The sequence below is a fragment of the Nycticebus coucang genome, chromosome 8, assembly GCF_027406575.1.
Source record: "Nycticebus coucang isolate mNycCou1 chromosome 8, mNycCou1.pri, whole genome shotgun sequence".
NCBI lineage: Eukaryota > Metazoa > Chordata > Mammalia > Primates > Lorisidae > Nycticebus > Nycticebus coucang.
In genome coordinates this window covers 3422737-3441505 of record NC_069787.1, presented here as the reverse complement: position 1 = coordinate 3441505, position 18769 = coordinate 3422737, and the positions used below count along the sequence as shown (strand labels likewise).

Here is an 18769-nt window from a genome sequence, read left to right as displayed (position 1 = left end):
TTGTCCCCAACACTGGGGACAGCTGGTTTTTAAGAATCTGAGGAATGAGAGACATGTTTCAAATAGGAGCCAGGCTCCAAGGCCGACATTAGACCAGTTCTGACTTCTCTGCCTCTTCCTTTTCTGCACCCTCTACCCCATCCTAGGGTAGTCAGGTATCTCTGCTGGGGCCCGGTACAGGTTGCTAGTAGCATTCTGCAGATGCTTTAATATGACTCTGCCTTTTGTGGAGGGGGCGCACATACGGCTCCCTGAGGAGGTGGCTGCTCTCTGACAGGCTGGGGGTCCTCTAACGGCCAGGAGCCCTGCACATCCAGGCCAAGGGAGGGGCAGGGAGGCAGAGTGCAGGGAGGCCGTGTTGCTGGACAGTGGAACCAGCAGCAGGGCCTCTGGTCATAGTACCGTGGACTTTCTGCAGTGAGCTTAAACAGGGCCGTGTGGTCACAGTCATGGAGACCATCAGCAGGAGGCTTCGGGACTCCTTTGGCCGCACGGTAGACCTGGGGCTGACAGGTGAACTTGGACTTGTACACCCCAGTCTTGCGGTGAGTGGACACAGCTGGCGTACCCCTCTACTTGGGTGCCCTCCTGCCAGATATCCCCATCTCAGAGGGGCTCTCACTGGGGGTCAGGGCTCCTACCAGCTAGCTCAAGGCACCCCAGAGCCCTGGGCTGTGTGCTGTCCCTGGGGGCAGGGTAGGGTGCTGTAGGGAAGAGGTGCTGAGCTGGGTCCCCTATCTGGCTCAATAGGACAGTGCCAACAAGCTGGAGGAGAATGTGTATTACTTTGGCCGGACTGTTGAGACACTGCTGCTGCGCTTTGGCAAGGTAACCAACGGGGCCCTGCCAGGCCTGGGCACAGCAGGCCCTCTGACTTGGTCAACATCCATGGGACTACTTTTTGCCAAGTCCACCTTTGGGACCTGGCCTAGAATAGAAATCTTGATCCCAGCACAGTGGCTCACGCCTATAATCCTAGCACTCTGGGAGGCCAAGGTAGGTGGATTGCTTGAGTTTAGAAGTTCAAGACCAGCTTGAGCAAGAGTGAGAGCCATCGCTAAAAAAATAGCCAGGCGTTGTGGCTGGCACCTGTAGTCCCAGCTACTTGGGAGGCTGAGGCAAAAGTTTACTTCTGCCCAAGAATTTGTGAGCTATGACGCCATGGCACTCTACCAAGGGTGACAAACTGAGACTCTATCTCAAACAAAAAAAAGAAAGCAAGAAAGAAATCTTGACCCTGCAGAGAGATGAGGTGAGGAGTCTGGGCTGGCTGTGTTTGCCCATCCTGGGCACCACTTAATTTCTCACATGGGTACGCCTCTCCCTGGGTGAGTTTTCTGTGATGTTTCCCTGTGCACCTTCCAGGGGAAGAAAGGCTCCCTGGAACTGGGAAGGGTGGCCTTTCCTGGGGCCTAGATCTAGGGGTGTGCGCAATGGGGCTCCTGCTGCCAAAAGTGACAGTAAGCACAAAAGCCTTGGCCTCTGGGCTCAGCCGGGTTTCTGGGACCGAGTCTTGCCCAAACCTAGAGAGACCAAAGAGATGGAAAGCGTTGGCCCCATTTTCCCATGGAACACAGGGAGAGTCAGAGACAGATAAAGATGCAGCCCAGGGCAGGGGCCGTGGGGGTGTGGTCCATCCCAGGTAGCACATCACTCCAAGTCCCTCTGTTCCTAGACCGTTGTGGAGGAGCAGCTGGTGATGAAGCGGGTGGCCAATATACTCATCAACCTGTATGGCATGACAGCTGTGCTGTCACGGGCCAGCCGCTCTATCCGCATTGGGCTTCAAAACCATGACCATGAGGTGAGCTCTGCCCCGCACAAGTGGCCTCTGTCCCACTGCACTTTAATAAAGATGATTGTTGGGGATGCGGGCAATCAGTTGGTGAGGGCCTGTCTGGTCGTTCAAAAAGAGTAAAGCTGGAAGAGTTGAGTCGAGGCCGAGGAACCCATTGGTGGTCACTGAGAGGGTGAGTCATGGGGGTACACATAGGTGCTGCTGGGGAGACTGATGGTCTGTGCTGCTAGGAGACAGGGCCACTCCTTTTGTCTTCCTGCCTGAGAGAAGAAGGTTGAATGACAGTACTTGAACCCTAGAGTCTTGAATGTGTGGGGTCTGCCCCGCCCCCGCCCCCACCGAGAGGTAAGTCCTCCACATTCCTCGCCCTCTTAGAGGGAGGAAATGCTGTCATGTGCACCTCCTGTGTGCTGGGCTGTTACCTGCTCTGTCCTGAAATAGCCCCCTAATACCATGGTTGTATGTCTGCCCTTCAGAGGAGACAGGCTTAGGGATGCGAGTAACCTGCCCTTGGGGACCAAGGTAGTTTGGGTCAGAACTAGAATTAGAATTCAAGACTATGTGACTTCTGAGCCAGGCCTTTCGACCCATGTCACTCTGCCTAATTTGGCTGACAGGCTGGGTTTCTGGAAGCCCAGAGCTCAGATTCCAGGGTTCTTAAGCATTTATCCTTTCTGACCTTGGTTCTGGCAGGTTCTGTTGGCTAACTACTTCTGCACAGAAGCTTATTTCCAGAATCTCTTCAGTCTGTGTCAACTGGACAAGTGTAAGTAGGGTGTCTTTGGGGAGGGAAGAGAGGGCCCAACTACTGGTTTCTTTGATGGTGAGCTGCTTCTGGACCTGTCAGGTTCCCAGAGCCTGCTGGGGGACTTCACAGACTTCTGTTCTGAGTAAGGGCTTGTGCTTAACCAAAGCAGTGCCCGTAAGGCGGGAGTGCCTCATTTACTGAGGTGGTTTTAGATCGAGCAAACAAGGTGTCTGCCCAGCACGCCTGGCTGTGTTCTCAAAGCTGCACTGGGAAGGGTCACCGAGGGAAAGAGACATGGCGTCTGATTCAAGAGACAACACCTCACCTGCCTCTCCACCCCTGCACGCCAGCCAGAAGAGCTGGCCACGCCTCGTCTCCGGCCTTGGCCCTAGAGAATTTAGGGGCTTTGCATGTGCTTTCTAGTTTGAGTGGCAGGCACTTCCCCTTCCTAGCTTCTTGACATCTGGGAATGCCCAGCTCAGAGTCTACTTCTGACGTTACAGTCCTGTTGTCCTGAAGGTGATAGTGGAGAGGCTGCCAGCATTGTGGCACTAACCAAGGCGAAGTGGCATATGAATTTTTGCAGGTCCTGGCTCTGGGGGTGGCTGAGGCTCTGACAGGACAGCTCTGTATTCTGGAGGGTGATGATGGTTTCTCCTCCAATGTGCGAGAATTGCAAACGGGCCATTTACTGAGCAAGCGCCAACTCTACCCCCATGAGATCTGGGGGTTTTAGAAATTAACAGGACGAGCTTTTGTTACTGAAGAAATTATCCCTTTTTCCTACAGCCCAGAATCTCTGGTGCTTTGAAGGAGGGGATCACCTTTAGGGCTGCTTCACAGTGGGGGGCTGACTTTGCTGAAAATGCCACAGTGCAGAAAGATTGATCACCCTCTTCCTGTCTTTTGCCCTCCAGATGCTCCAGAAAACGTAGATGAGCAGATTAAGAAAGTGTCCCGGCAGGTTCTTGAGAAGCGAACCTATGTCTGTGCCCACCCTCTGGACAGGACATCCTGAGGCAGGGCAGCGTTGTTGCCTGTACCCAGGCCACGAGCTACACTGGACAACTCTCCCTCTTCTTTTGGAAAGTGGATCATTCGAGTTTATCACAAAAGGAGCCATTTGTTCCCAGTCTACACCAGAAAGGCCTCCTCCTGGCTTGAGGAGCCTCTCCCAAGTTTCGGTCTTCAGGCACTGCTGTCCAGCAGGATCCTGGCTTCTGGACTGAGGGGGGGGGGGATGGAATGGAGGGTATTTTGACAGTTTGGAAGACATGGGGCTAGTGCTACTGCCTCCTTGGTGCAGGGGTGATGGGTACCTTTCCAGCATGAATAGCCACACATTCTCTGAGAAACAGCTTGAAAACTGTGTACATGTCATTCTTTTAAACTAGAAACAGACGGGCTTAAAACATGTAGCAAGAACATTTAACAGAGAAGAATATAAATTGTCACAATTTGTCTGTTCACTTCTAGCCTTTGCTGTACTAGTCACACCATTACTCAGAGCCAGCCTTTAATGGATGACAGCATGACCCTGAAAACTACACTTTGGTGATAGCTTTGGGTTTCCTTTTGTCCTCACCCTGTGAGAAGAGAGCCCCGAACACTAAAGAGCCTGGTGCACAGTCCAGGCCACAGTGCCCTAGGGTTCTGAGCCCTCAACCATTGGTCCTTCTCAGGACACGGGAGCTGAGGCCTGGTTTACAATAGCATATGCTTATTCCCACCCAGGGCTTTTTTGTTTCTTTGCATGGATTGGCCTCCATTCTTCGTTTTTTGAGATAGGTTCTTTGCTCTGTCATCTAGGCTGGAATGCAGTGGTGTGATCACAGCTCACTGAAGCCTCGAACTCCTGGGTCAAGGAGTCCTCCTGCTTTAGCCTCCCAAGTAGCTGGGACTACAGGTGTGCACTACCATGCCCAGCTAATTTTCCTTATTTATTTTAGAGATGGGGGGGTCTGGCTATGTTGCCCAAGCTAGTCTTGAACTCTTGGCCTCAAACAATCCTCCCACCTTGGCTTCTACTCTTGAACAGAAGAGGACAAAGTATCTTCAGGTTATGCAGACAGGCCTTCATGTTTCTCCTTTCTGCTGTTGCTTACAGGGTAGACCAGGAGTCCCAGTGTGCTCATTCTGGCAGGCTTCCAGCTTTGGTCTGATCTCTGGGAGGTTTAGGTATCCAAAAAGTCTGTTGTAGACGTTGCCTTAAGGGGGATGGAGGCAGCCAGGCTCTCTTTTTGCTCCAAGTATATGTCCTCTAGTGGTATTGGAAATAGGCAAAGAGGAGGCTGGGAACATTGAGGGCTGACCTGGCTTAGTGGGGTTGGCTTGAGGATTCTGCCAGGGTTTTGGTAACTAATCTTAAAAAGAGGGAAAGTTTACAAATACTTTGACTTCAGAAGTAACTTTTTAGTGAAACCTAATGTTTTGTTCTTGTTGTTAGTAACTAATGACAGCAAGGTGGCATTCTGCACAAAATGGAAAGTATATCCCTTCTCTGGGCAGGAGGCTGTTTTGGAGTTTGTTTGCACAGAGGAAGGAGCAGTGAGGCCCACCCTTCTGGTATCCCCCTGGAAAGGAGCTTCTTTCTAGGCTGGCAGCATGTAAGGCCCCTGTTGGCTGCAAGTTCTCCATTCACCCAGCTGGGCTTAAAAGGTCCAGCCAGTAGCTCAAGTCTCCCCAGCTCACCTGCAGTTTCTAGTGTTCTTTAATATGTCAGGGAGGGGCAGTTCCAGGCTGTGATTCTTATTTGAGTTCACCAATTCCCAGGGAATTATGTCTGGAAAGGCCAAATGGAGCCTACAGGCAGCATTCTTGCCAAGGAGGCAGGCCATGTGCTCCTGGGCCAGAGAGCTCTCAGCTGGAGCCTCCCCTGAGAGCCACAAGAGTAACTGCAGACGTGGGACGTGCCAACAGATAGCAGGACCTTCAGGCAAGCCCCAGGCCTAGTGGTACTGGGAGAAAGAGAGCAAAGTCCAGGCAGGTGGAGAAAGTGACATTTCAGCAAACTTGTTAGCACTTCCTTCTGTTCCATGGAGAGCTACTCAGGTGTCAGGAAGGAAAGAAACTCACCATGTTTACCTGATCTAGCTTTCTGGAAAACTTGTTGCTAGATAAATTAATCTCTCTTTCTTCCTGAACAAAGGTTCTGGCTTTGTAACCACCAAATTTGGGTTCTGAATTAACCAGATCTTGAGGTCAGTCCTCATAAATGGGGGATGAAGAGGAAGGAAGACTCAGAAAGATTGGTGCAGCAAGACCCACGCTTCCTGTCTCCCCCTCCCCCACAGAGGGAGAACCCGTGGCATCTTGGAGCTGGAGGGTTCCAGTGATGCCCAGAGCCTCTGCCCCCAGCCATGGGCCAGGCCTCCAGAGCTCAGTCATGGGAAATAGTGCTGAACCTTAGGAAGCCTTTAGACTTACCTTTCAAATACCTGTTTCATAGCTAAAATGTGAACTCGGGCCCACAGCAGAAAGGGGATTTGCCCAGGGACACAAGTATCATACACGGGACTAGAACCCTGGTCTGTATTCCAGCCCAGTTTATTTGATCTATTGTAGCAGACTCAGGCATGATTTCCTAGCATGGACAGTTTGGCTGGGTATCTAAAACAACGCAGATACTGCTGAAGAGGCAGAGAGGTAAAGAGGTGCTGTCTGCATCGGCTTCAGGGGTGCAGCGGGCAAAGGGCTTGTCTGTTACCTGTCACAGGCTTCAGTGGTGCTGGAGGGGGCAGTTCAAAGAAAGGTGGTGGCTTCTTGTACAGATCAAAGTCCAAGTGGCGCTGGCCCCAGCTCCACCTTTCTCGATCTAGCACAGGCTTCAGCTTGTTGTTAAACAGTGCCTTTTCCTGCCACTCCTACATCAGGAGCAGATAAGTTAGAAGGGGAGAGGTCCCTGTGGACACCCTACCAGTGTCCCCACTCCTTGTGTACCTCAGTCTGGTCTCGGATGAGTGGCAGCATGTGGTACTGGTAGTTGCTGTCAGCGCTGCTCTTAAGACCTGTCAGTTGGAATCCTCCAGCTGTGAGCCAGGCCTGGCGGGATTTCATCTGAGCTTTCTTTTCCTCTTCCTTCAAGTCCAGGGGCTCCACCATGGCTGAGAGGTAATTCTGAGAATATGTGAATCTCTTTCTTGGTTCCTAGAAACGAATGAACAAACATCTGATGGGAGGGGCGGCGGCAGTCTGGGATTTCCAAGAAGGGATCTGAAACAGCTGGGGGCACAATGATAGTTCCTGAACATGTCCCGGAAATGGTGCCTTCAAAAGAACTGAGCTGTGCACTAGCCCTGTCAGGGGCTCCTTACTGTCCCTTCTGACAGGGGAAGCAGTTTGTGTATGGGCCACCTACACCAAGGCTTCTCCTGGGTGACAGCTGCCTTCCATAAGCAGCAACAGTAGAATGTCGAGTGGAGGTTAGGACCTGCAGTTGTTTCCATTCGTGTGTGTCTGAGCGTGCGCTGAGGATCTCACTCGTAGGTATAGAGGATTCACATTTTGTGTGGGATAGAACACTTCTCCCAGCAACTTGAGCCCTTGTCTCCTCCCAGCTGATTAGCTTTTGCCTATACACCTGAGATCCCCTGCTGACCTCCGGGCAGGTATAGCCAGAGAGGAAAAAGTTCACTGGATCAGTCAACTGCCATTATACTGTCTGGTTTTCTACTCACCTTGGCCATCTCTCGATACAGCTCCTTCTTGGCAAGCTCTGTGGAATTCAGGGCCTGAGTACTATAGTTGTAGACAGCCTTGTTGGCAGGGGCTGAAATTTTAATCACCTTTGTCAAGGACTTTGAAGGCTGCTTGCTGACCTGGTAGGCTTCCATGATATTTTTCTAAAGAAAGAGACAGCAATCATTACCCATACCAATCATCACCCCCAGCTTCTAAGCTCATCTGCAGTGAAATCTTCTCTGGACATAGCTGTAATACAGGTATTGATGGATTCTTGAATACTGATGCTGGTTTTTTGTCATAAAACCATGAGGAAAGTGCCATATTGTCCAACCTCTTACTATCCAAAATGGAATTCAGAGAACCAGAAACTTAAGACATTGTAACTGGAACACAAATCACCTACCATTTTTTCATCCAGCTTGAAATAGAATTTATGGCTCACATGTTCATAAGTGGGAGACACTTAATGGTATGAACAGGAAATATTAAGAACTAAAGCAGGGCGGTGCCCGTAGCTCAGTGGGTAGGGTGCTGACCACGTAACACCGAGGCAGGCAGGTTCCAATCTCGCCCAGCAACAATGACAACTGCAACAAAAAATTTGCTGGGCGTTGGGGCGGTGCCTGTGGTTCAAAGGAGTAGGGTGCTGGCCCCATATGCCAGAGGTGGCAGATTCAAACCCATCCCTAGCCAAAACTGCAAAAAGAAAGAAAAAAAAAAAAGCCGGGTTGTGATGGGCACCTGTAGTCCCAGCTACTTGGGAGACTGAGGCAAGAGAATCACTTAATCCCAAAAGTTTGAGGTTGCTGTAAGCTGTGAAGCCATAGCACTCTACCAAGGGTGAAAAAGTAAGACTCTCAAAAAAAATTAAAAATTAAAGCAGCAAGGACTGTCATCTGTGTCCATGGTTACCTGTTAGTGATAAGAAAAACATGGGAGCATGGCCCTTTTTCTCCCTAACAGGCTCAGTATGGAAATGGGGACTGTTCCCAGTCAGTCCCACAGCATGCTGAAGTGAGCAGTAAGATGGTCTGTTGGCTTCCTTTGTGAATGAAATTAGCAATGTAAAAGGAGATAAAACAGAAGGCTGTAAGGAGAGGTGGCTGGCATGCCCAAAAAGGGGATAGACAGGAGGAGCTGCCACTCTGCATTGTCAGGCATTGTGCATTACAGCTTGCCTGCCATTTGCATATTAACTTTTAGCAAAATACCATCTTTTGCTTTAAAAACAACCAATTTGTAGCTCAAGATGATAATCATAACCCCAGTGACTTGACTGTAGAGTCTTTAAGGGATTTCTGGACAAGAGTGCAAAGTAATCGGGGGAGGGCCTACAGGTGAGAGGAGGTGTCTGGGCAACAAGACACCATGACTTAGAGCAAGGGCGGGTCTGGGGTCACTGAGTGAGGAGGGACAAAGGTCAGGCCCTTGGGAACCTTCAAGAAGACTACATTACATTAGGGTTGCCCCATACAGTTAGGATCCTGTCATGGTCCACATGAAACTTCAATCAGAATATTTCCTAATTTTTCCAGTTTCTCTAGTTGTCTGTAGTGGAAGGTTGATCTGAATTGTTCAGTCTGCCATTGCTTGGAGCAGAAGTCCTCTGCTCCTCCCAAATGCTAGGATTGGTGGATTACAACCTGGGAGACAAATTCTTCCCTCCATGCTACTTCTTTCTTACAGTTTGAAGTTAAAATTCTGACCAAAGTTACTTGGTGGAGGGAAAGCAAACAGTGGTCCATAGTTGGTCTGGGTGCCTGAGATTTTCTCCAAAGGGCTGACACCACAGAAGAATTTGAGTTCACAGCTAACGTAACTAGATGCCTGAGACATACACTCTGTAGAAAAGGAAAGATCACAGACTAAGCAACCGAAGCCAAATTATTGGAAGAGATGGGCTAAGAATTTAAGATAAATACAATAATCATTCTTATAAGATAATTGCTATTTATATAAGAAACAGTAAAACTAAGAAAGTATTGAGCATAAAAATAGTTTAAAGAACACGAGTAAATGAGATGCATAAGTGATAATGCTGTGGAACGAATTAATGAACTGAAAAAATCAGCTCTAGATGATGCTCCCAGGAAGCAGCCCTGGATAAAAACAGCCTGAGTGAAGGGGGTGGACAGAAGTAGCAACATCCAGAAAGAAGTGAGCATAGGGAAATGCAAAGACCAAATGAATGCCAGAACAAACAGGAAAAATTCCAAGCCTGGGTACATTACTACTAGAGGGATTTAAAACAACAAAGATAACGTCTTAAAACTTCCAGGGATAAAGAACAACCTGTAAAGAGAAAGGTCTCACTACGGGGTCCTAACCCGTACCAGCATCAAGATGAGCTTAACCCAGAATTTCGTATTCAGGCAAACTCTCCTTTTAATTGTGAGAGCATACACTTAGGTTTACAAGTCCTTATGTTTTATACAAAACCTTCCTTTAAAAATGGAGGAAAACACAGGAGAACTCAGACCAAGTCAGCAAGTAATGGCGCCCAGTATGTAAAATACCAGAAACAATAGGTTCATAACAGCATTGAAATGAAAATCTGGGAACCATGAAAAGGATGGTGGCATATGGGTAAGAGAAAAGAGGGCTATGATTTTGCTATTTATCTTCTAAAGGAAGCGTAAATTATGCATATAACAATTCAGTGAGAAAATATTTAAAATTAATATGGTCTTCAGTATAAACACCTTTGAAATGACAATAGAACGAGTTACTTTTAAATCAGAAGAAACCTTGATGTATCCAAAGAACACAGGAAGAGAGAGTTTAAAAGTAAATTAGATGACACAAAATAATCACAGTAAATGTGTTAAGGTTGCCAGTGAAAGAATCTCAAATTGGGTTTTTTGAAGCTAATAATACACTGTCCACAAAACCTCTTTAGACAAGAAGACATGGATGTGAAATTAAAGGAAGGGAGCACATACACTAGGCAGAAAGGCACCAGGAAGAAAAAGCAGCATGGGTGGTATTCTTAATATCTGATGAAACAATTCTAGCTAAAAATCTATCAAAAGGGGGCAAAAAGGATAATATATATTGAGACCCAAGAACAACAAGAAGATACAATTGGCTCAGCGCCTGTGGCTCAAGCGGCTAAGGTGCCAGCTGAGCTGGCGGGTTCGAATCCAGCCCGGGCCCGCCAAACAACAATGACGGCTGCATCCAAGAAATAGCCGGGCGTTGTGGCAGGCGCCTGTAGTCTCAGCTACTTGGGAGGTGGAGGCAGAAGACTCGCTTGAGCCCAGGAGTTGGAGCTTGCTGTGAGCTGTGATGCCACAGCACTCTACCCAGGGTGACAGCTTTAGGCTCTGTCTCAGGAAAAAAAGAAAAACAAGCAGATACAATTATTGTGGGATATATGCACCAAGCAATATAGTCTCAAAATACATTAAACCACAACTTAGAAGCTTGCAGGCAAAAACAGATGGCTGACATTATTGGAGAGCAATCAAGGCAGCAGGATTTGAGAGGCCAAGAATCTGGAGAGAAGGGAAATACACTGTTTTTCTCCCCACAGTTTTCTCCTGGTGGTTTACTGACTACTAATACATGGATAATAACTCAAAGAGTAAAAGCAGCTAAGAAGTTCAAAGCTAAGCAGATACTTTAGAAAGTAATCACAGTACACAAAATTGGATTTCAAAGTGTGCCAAAGATGAAGGGCCCTGGTTCACTTAGGCTGTCAGTTCAGAATTTGGAAGGTCTGTGCTTTAGGAATAAGAGCAAGCCAGAGACAAGCCCTAACTTGGTGAGGGGGCTTCTCTGTCCTCTATTTGCCTCCTGAATCCTCTCTGGAGTAAGATACCAAGAACCTCTACCATTCTCCATGTACAGTGTTCACTGTTTAATAAAAATAAAAAATGTGAGGAAACAGGACCCAATGATGAAAACCAAGAGAGAAGGTAGACCCCAGGTAATCTAGGTAGTGGGATTATCAAACAAAAACATTATTGCTTAATCAAGAAAATTAAAAGGTGGAGAATTTCTTTTTTTTTTTTGAGATAGAGTCTCAAGCTGTCACCCTTGGTAGAGTGCTGTGGCATCACAGCTCACAGCAACCTCCAACTCTTGGGCCTAAGCAATTCTTTACCTCAGCCTCCCAAGTAGCTGGGACTACAGGTGCCCACCACAATGCCTGGCTATTTTTTGGTTGTAGTTGTCATCGTTTGGCAGGCCCAGTTTGGATTCAAACCCGCCACCTCTGGTGTATGTGGCTGGTGCCTTAGCCGCTTGAGCTACAGGCGCTGAGCCAAAAGATGGAGAATTTCACTAGACACCTGGAAACTAGAAAAAGTGAGTGGAAATCTTAGAATTGAAAAGTCATTAAAATTACAGTTGACTGAGTGAGTTTAATTGCAGCTTGGACACACGGAGAATACGACTAATGAATCACATGACAAATTGGTTGAAAATATCCAGATGTGAAGTACAGGAAGAAGAAAAGCCTGGAAAGTAAGTATGAGTTATGTAAGTAATGCAAAATACAGATTGTGGTGAAATTAACATCACAGAATCCCAGGAGGAGAGGAGGATAAGATAAATCTGAGGAGAAATGCTATCCTAGAACTTTTAAAACTTACCAAAAAAATAAGCCACAGAATCAACAAGTTCTACAAACCCACAGCAGGGTAAATAGAAACATACAACTTAGGAACATCCTGGTAAAACTGCTGAAAATCAAAGAAAAGGAAAAATATTAGAGAAAGCCACATTATCTTCAAAAAAGCAAGACAGACTGACAGCCAACCAACAAAAACAATGATTAAGTCAGTGACAATAGAGTGACATCTTCAAAGGGTTAGAAAACAACTGCCAGGGGAGAATTCTAAACCTAGGAAAATATCCAAAAACTAATGAGAGAAAGAAATGAGTCAGTACCCATGAAACATTCTTCATTAAAGTACAACACAAACATTTAGAAGGTAAGTCACAGACTGGGAAAGGATACACAATGTATCTCACAACTCATTTGAATGACAGTTTAATGCTAATAAAGAGTAAACAAAACTAAAACAGTTTATTTTAAATGGAGAAAAGATACAAATTTGAACAGGCACTTCACAAAAGGAGATCTCCAAATGGCCAATATTGTGTGAAAAGGTGCTCAAGGTTACTAGGGAAAGGCACATTCATGCCAGAATTTAATGCTAGTACACTTCGTCAGAGCAGTTAACATTATAAAGATTGACAAATCCAAGTGTTTGCAAGGTTACCTTTGTTGTTGGAGTGTAAAATGGTACAGCCACTGTAGAAATGGGGCAGAGCCAGCCATGCCTGCCCTGTGACAGGTGTAGTCTAGGGGTACGCCCAGAAGGGCGAGTCATAGGTCCCACACAGAGGAATGTACAACAATGTTGATGGTAGAGTTATTCTTAATACCACCACCCCCCAAAACACCTGGAAGCAATTCAAGTATAACATTCAAGCATAAATCAATAGAATAAACTAATGGAATATATATAATGGAGGACTGCTCACCAATATGTATGCAATAACATGTATAAATCTTTCTAAGACACTAGGACAGGCACTAACACCAGAGGTAAATCTTTTAAACGACATGTGGAATAAAAGCAGCCAGACCCATTAGTACACACTGTGTTGTTCCATCATATGTGTTTCAAGAACAAGCAAACTATTACGTGATGATAGGATTCAGCGTAATGGTTAACTGGAAAGGGTGTGATACTTTTGGGGGTGATGAAATGTACATCCTGATTTGAACAGTGGTTTCACAGGTATATCCATAGATAAAAATGAACAAAGCTGGCTCAGCGCCTGTGCTCAAGGCGCTAAGGCACCAGCCACATACACCAGAGCTGGCAGGTTTGAATCTAGCCCAGGCCTGCCAAACAACAATGACAACTACAACCAAAAAATAGCCAGGCATTGTGGCGGGTGCCTGTGGTCCCAGCTACTTGGGAGGCTGAGGCAAGAGAATCGCTTAAGCCCAGGAGTTGGAGGTTGCTGTGAGCTGTGATGCCACATCACTCTAAACAGGGGTGACAGCTCGAGGCTTGTCTCAAAAAAAAAAGAACAAAGCTGTACAAAGATTTGTGCATTTTCCCTTTTTTTATTTTTATTTTTTGAGACAGTCTCACTGCGTCACCCTCAGTAGAGTGCTGTAGCATCACAGCTCACAGCAACTCAAACCCTTGGGCTTAAGCGATTCTCTTGCCTCAGCCTCCCCAAGTAGCCTCCCCATGAACAGGCGTCCGCCACAATGCCCAGCTATTTTTTTGTTATAGTTGTCATTGTTGTTTAGCAGGCCCGGGCTGGGTATGAACCCTCCAGCCCCAGGTGTATGTGGCTGGTGCCCTCATCACTGAGCTCCAGGCACTGAGCCCATTTTACCATATTTAATGTTTACATCTAAAGTATATTACCAGAGACCTTAAAAAGAGTGGCCTACTGTAGTTGTGAAAGGGTCAAATCAACACAAAGAAACACTCCTACATGCCCCATGATCATACTAATGTACACAGCTATGGTTTAATAAAAAAAAAAAAAAAGAAAAAAAAAACCACTCCTACATTTGTGTATGTTGAAAGCACAGCTTTAATATATAAAGCAAAAACACATGTAAGAAGAGGAAGAAACCTATAATTTAGAGACTTTTATAGACTTGCAGTAACTAAGAAACAGACTGCAAAAGTAAAAGGATACACAGCTGGGCACAGTGGCTCACACTTACAATCCCAGCCCTCTGGGAGGCCGAGATGGGTGGATCACTGGAGCTCAGGAGTTTGAGACCAGCCCGAGCAAGATCAAGACCCCATCGCTACTAAAAAGAGAAAAACTAGCCAGGTGTTGTGGTGCCCATAGTCCCAGCTACTCGGGAGGCTGAGGCGGGAGAATCACTTGAGCCCAGGAGTTTGAGGTTGCTGTGAGCTGTGACGCCACATGTGCTTATGTGTATTTATTAAAAACATTAACAAAACTGGGTGGTGCCTGTGGCTCAGTGAGTAAGGCGCCGGCCCTATATACGGAGGGTGGCGGGTTCAAACCCAGCCCCGGCTGAACTGCAACCAAAAAATAGCCGGGCATTGTGGCGGGCACCTGTAATCCCAGCTGCTTGGGAGGCTGAGGCAGGAGAATCGCGGAAGCCCAAGAGCTAGAAGTTGCTGTGAGTCCTGTGTACATCATGGCACTCTACTGAAGGCGGTACAGTGAGACTCTGTCTCTACAAAAAAAACATTAACAAAACTAATTCATGAAGATAGTTGAAACAGGAAATCATGAGAATGGAAAATAATGTGACTGGTGCAACTTAAAACTATAAAATTCTTAATGGTCACAGGAAGCTCAAACCAGCAAACTGAAAGATAGAACACGATGTGATGGAAAAGATGAAGAAGTGCAAATTAAGAGGAAGAAAACATGGAAGCAGACTCTGTAAGTTCAGTGAGTATCCATGAAAGACTCATTCCAGAATGGGGCGGGAGAGGCAGAAAGGGAGAAAGAAAAAAACAGTTAAAAAAGCCCCCCTCGGACACCTAGAAATGAACGCCAATAATTAAGAGAAAGTTCTAAAAGGTCTGTAGGGAAACACAGTTTAGCTAAAAGAGAAAAGAATCATATGAATATCAGACTTACCTGCAACTCTTAACTCTATAGAAAGCAGTGGAGTTGAGGATGGGGGGATGAGATTCTAATCTCTAATCCTAGGAACCATTTAGTTGCTATTCACGTGCAGGGACAGAAAGACTTGGACCTGCAAGCACCCTGAACATTTATTACCTGCAGGAGCTTTCTGAAAGAAAAATTAGGATAATTTTCTTTCAAAGGATAAAGTAAAAATGAGCTCAAGAAGCAGTAGTAAATACAGAAATGAGTAGAATTTGTAGTTGGGTAGGAGAAAAGGGATGGGAAGGCACTCAGACCTCTCAAAACGCAAGTGTCTCGAGAGCAGCCACTGGAAACTGACCAAAGGCGCACAGCAAACTGAGAAGTGCTTACTCATAAAAACGTGCTCAATCTCGGGGAAGAATAGTAGGAGCCTGTCATTCCTGCCAGCCTGGCGCATGCAGAGCAGTGGTTCAGGGCAAGTCATGAACAGCACAGCCGCACTGCTCAGGGAGTACAGGGTCACTTGATGGCGAATGGAGCTTGAAAAATTCCCATGGACGTTATGCGTAACAGTAATTTCAGCTGCAAGGAAGGCCAGCTGCTGAGTGAGCCTGAGGTTTCAGTACTAGATGGCAAGTAGCAGACCAGCAGATTAACGAGAAATTGAGCAGGGACATACAGGGTACGAGACAGCCATGGAGGGACTTTACAAGCTCTGCACGCACAGCTCTTGCTGGCTGAGAGGCATTTCACAACAACCTCAGAGGTGTGAGACGGTGCAGCAGGAAGTACAACCTGGAGAAGGCTGAATGCGCTCCTGCCTACACACAGACCCGCTAGTGAACACAGGTCTGAGCACATCTCACCAATTACTGTCCAGTCACTAAAGGATGCAGGCACAGGGGTGACCCCCAGGAAGCCAGGCTTAAAAACAGAAACAATTTTTAAAAGCCCCACAGGCTGGGGCTCAGTGGCCACACACTACAGAGACACAGATCCCACAGACTTAGTCCTGGTAGATTATTAAATAGCACTCCCTGAGGGAAAAAGTCAATATCCAAACTTGCTGCTATCTAGTATTTTTAACTTATTTTTTCCCAACTTTAATGAGGCAAAATTGACCCAAAAAAGTATATATTTAAGGTATACCCTGTTGGCTCAGTGTCTGTGGCTCAGCAGCTAGGGCGCCAGACATATACAACAGAGCTGGCGGGTTTGAACCCAGCCCAGGCCTGCCAAACAACGACAGCTACAACCAAAAAACAGCCAGGCGTGGCGGGGGCCTGTAGTCCTAGCTACTTGGGAGGCTGAGGTAAGAGAATCACTTAAGCCCAAGAGTTTGAGGTTGCTGTGAACTGTGATGCCACAGCGCTCTATCCAGGGCACACAGTGAGACTCTGTATCAAAAAAAAAAAAAAAAAAAAAAGTATACAATATGATTTGATCTATGCAAACCCTGTGAAATAATTGCCACAATCAAGTTAATTAACATCCATTACCTGACATAGTTACCACTCATGTTGCAAATGCCAAGATCCCCCTTTTTTTGGAAACAGCTCACTTTCTCATCCTGGGTAGAGTGCAGCGGTGTCACAGCTCACAACCACCTCAAACTCTTGGGTGCAAGCGATTCTCTTGCCTCAGCCTCCCAAGTAGCTGGGACTACAGGTGCCCACCACTACACCTGGCTATTTTTAGAGATGGGGTCTCGCTTTTGCTCAGGCTGGTCTCAAACTCCTGAGCTCAAGCAATCTACCTGTCTTGGCCTCCCGGAGTGCTGGGATTACGGGTGTGAGCCACATGCCCAGCTTCTGCTTTTTTTTTTTTTTTTAATGGCTGAATATTCAAGAGAGAGAATGTGAATGAAAATATCGTGCTTGCTTTATCCACTCACCCTGGCTGTTCTGAATAACAGCCTTAGAAGTGCAGATACTGTTTGACATACTGATTTCATTTCTTTAGGGTACATACCCAGAAGTGGAATTGCTGGATCATATGGTAGTTTAATTTTTAATTTTCTGAGGACTCTCCACAGTTTTCCCTGATAGCTGTACTGATTTGCATTGCCACCAACATGTGCAAGGGTTCACTTGTGCACTCAAGAATTAATACCAACCCTTCACAAATTTTCAGAAAATTTTAGAAGAGAAGGGAGTATTTCCCATCTGATTCTGTAGGTCCAGGATTGCCCTGATATCACAGTCACAAGAAACTTACAAGGTATTAGCAAGCCAAATCCAACAACATGTAAAAAGGATTATACAGGGCGGCACCTGTGGCTCAGTCGGTAGGGCGCCGGCCCCATTTACCGAGGGTGGCGGGTTCAAACCCAGCCCTGGCCGAACTGCAACCAAAAAATAGCTGGGCGTTGTGGCGGGCGCCTGTAGTCCCAGCTACTCGGGAGGCTGAGGCAAGAGAATCGCTTAAACCCAGGAGTTGGAGGTTGCTGTGAGCTGTGTGAGGCCACAGCACTCTACCAAGGGCCCTAAAGTGAGACTCTGTCTCTACAAAAAAAAAAAAAAAAAAGATTATACAGAAAGAAGTGGGATTTACCCTAGGAATGTGAGGTTAGTTTAACATCCAAACATGAAGTAATGTAATATACCATATTAATAATGAACAAAGACCACATAATCACAGCACATGCAAAAAAAAGCATTTAATGAAAATCTAACTTCTTCCCAATGATAAAAATTCTCAACAAACTAAAATTACAAGGGAACTTCCTCAACCTGATAAAGGGCATTTCTCAAAAACCAAGGTAAAAGACTGAATACATTCTCCCCGAGGTCAGAAACAAGGCGCGCACGTCTGCTGTCACCCTTCTTACTCAACATTGTTCTCTATACTGGAGGTTCTTTATACTGCCATGCAAAGGAAGGAAGAGGGAGAAAAGGAAGTGTTGTGGACTGGTGGTATCTCCCCCCGCCCTTCATATATTAAAGCCCTAACCCCTGTATAGGTGGTGTTGAGTAAGGGAGTAACTAAGGTTAAATAAGGTCATAAGGGTGGGGCCCTAATCTGATGGGATCAATGTCCTTGGAAGAAGAGACCCTGGAAGCGGAAAAAGCTGCTCACCACACATACCCAACAGAGACGTGAGTACACAGCAAGGTGGTAACCGCCTACAAGCCAAGAGAAAAAGCCTCCGAATGAAACCTACCTTGCCAGAATCTTGATCTTGGACTTTTCCAAGCCCCCAAAACAATGAGAAAATAATTTTCCATAAGCCAGCCAGCCTGTGATACTTTGTGATGGCAGCTGAAGCAGAAGGAAGGAAAGGCAGGAAGGGAAATGGAAATGAAGAAGCAAAATTATATTTATCCATAGATGACACGATCTAATTTTTTTTTTTTTTTTTGTAGAGACAGAGTCTCACTTTATGGCCCTCGGTAGAGTGCCGTGGCCTCACACAGCTCACAGCAACCTCCAACTCCTGGGCTTAAGCGATTCTCTTGCCTCGGCCTCCCGAGTAGCTGGGACTACAGGCGCCCGCCACAACGCCCGGCTATTTTTTGGTTGCAGTTCAGCCGGGGCCGGGTTTGAACCCGCCACCCTCAGTATATGGGGCTGGCACCCTACCCACTGAGCCAAAGGTGCCACCTGACATGATCTAATTTTTAAAGGTTGTAGGATACAAGATCAATATATAAAACCCAATTTGTTTGTATATTCAGGCAGAAACAATATAATAGGCTTGGCACCTGTGGCTCAAGCGGCTAAGGCGCCAGCTACATACACCTGAGCTGGCGGGTTCAAATCCAGCCCGGGCCCACCAAACAACGACGACTACAACCAAAAAATAGCCGGGCGTTGTGGTGGGTGCCTGTAGTCCTAGCTACTTGGGAGGCGGAGGCAGGAGAATCTAACTCCTGAGCCCAGGAGTTGGATTGAGCTGTGAGCTGTGATGCCATAGCACTCTACCCAGGGTGACAGTTTGAGGCTCTGTCTCA

At 46.7% G+C, this 18769-nt stretch overlaps 2 protein-coding genes across 7 annotated transcripts in view; one reads left to right on the top strand and one right to left on the bottom strand.

Moving 5' to 3' along the window:
* Positions 1-4299, top strand: part of ACAD9 (acyl-CoA dehydrogenase family member 9) — a 37365-nt gene extending 33066 nt beyond the window's left edge. The window contains exons 14-18 of the mRNA XM_053598880.1: positions 419-545; positions 751-828; positions 1676-1804; positions 2492-2564; positions 3464-4299. Coding sequence (XP_053454855.1) covers positions 419-545; positions 751-828; positions 1676-1804; positions 2492-2564; positions 3464-3564 — 508 coding nt within the window. The 3' untranslated portion in view covers positions 3565-4299. The remainder of the gene's footprint in view (positions 1-418; positions 546-750; positions 829-1675; positions 1805-2491; positions 2565-3463) is intronic.
* The window catches only part of CFAP92 (cilia and flagella associated protein 92 (putative)), a 63426-nt gene continuing 46467 nt past the window's right edge, over positions 1811-18769 (bottom strand). For all 6 annotated transcript variants that reach the window (XM_053598874.1, XM_053598877.1, XM_053598876.1 and 3 more), the window contains 4 exons: positions 7223-7387; positions 6486-6692; positions 6253-6409; positions 1811-2058 (listed from right to left, as the gene is read on the bottom strand). In XM_053598874.1, coding sequence (XP_053454849.1) covers positions 1976-2058; positions 6253-6409; positions 6486-6692; positions 7223-7387 — 612 coding nt within the window. In that variant the 3' untranslated portion in view covers positions 1811-1975. The remainder of the gene's footprint in view (positions 2059-6252; positions 6410-6485; positions 6693-7222; positions 7388-18769) is intronic.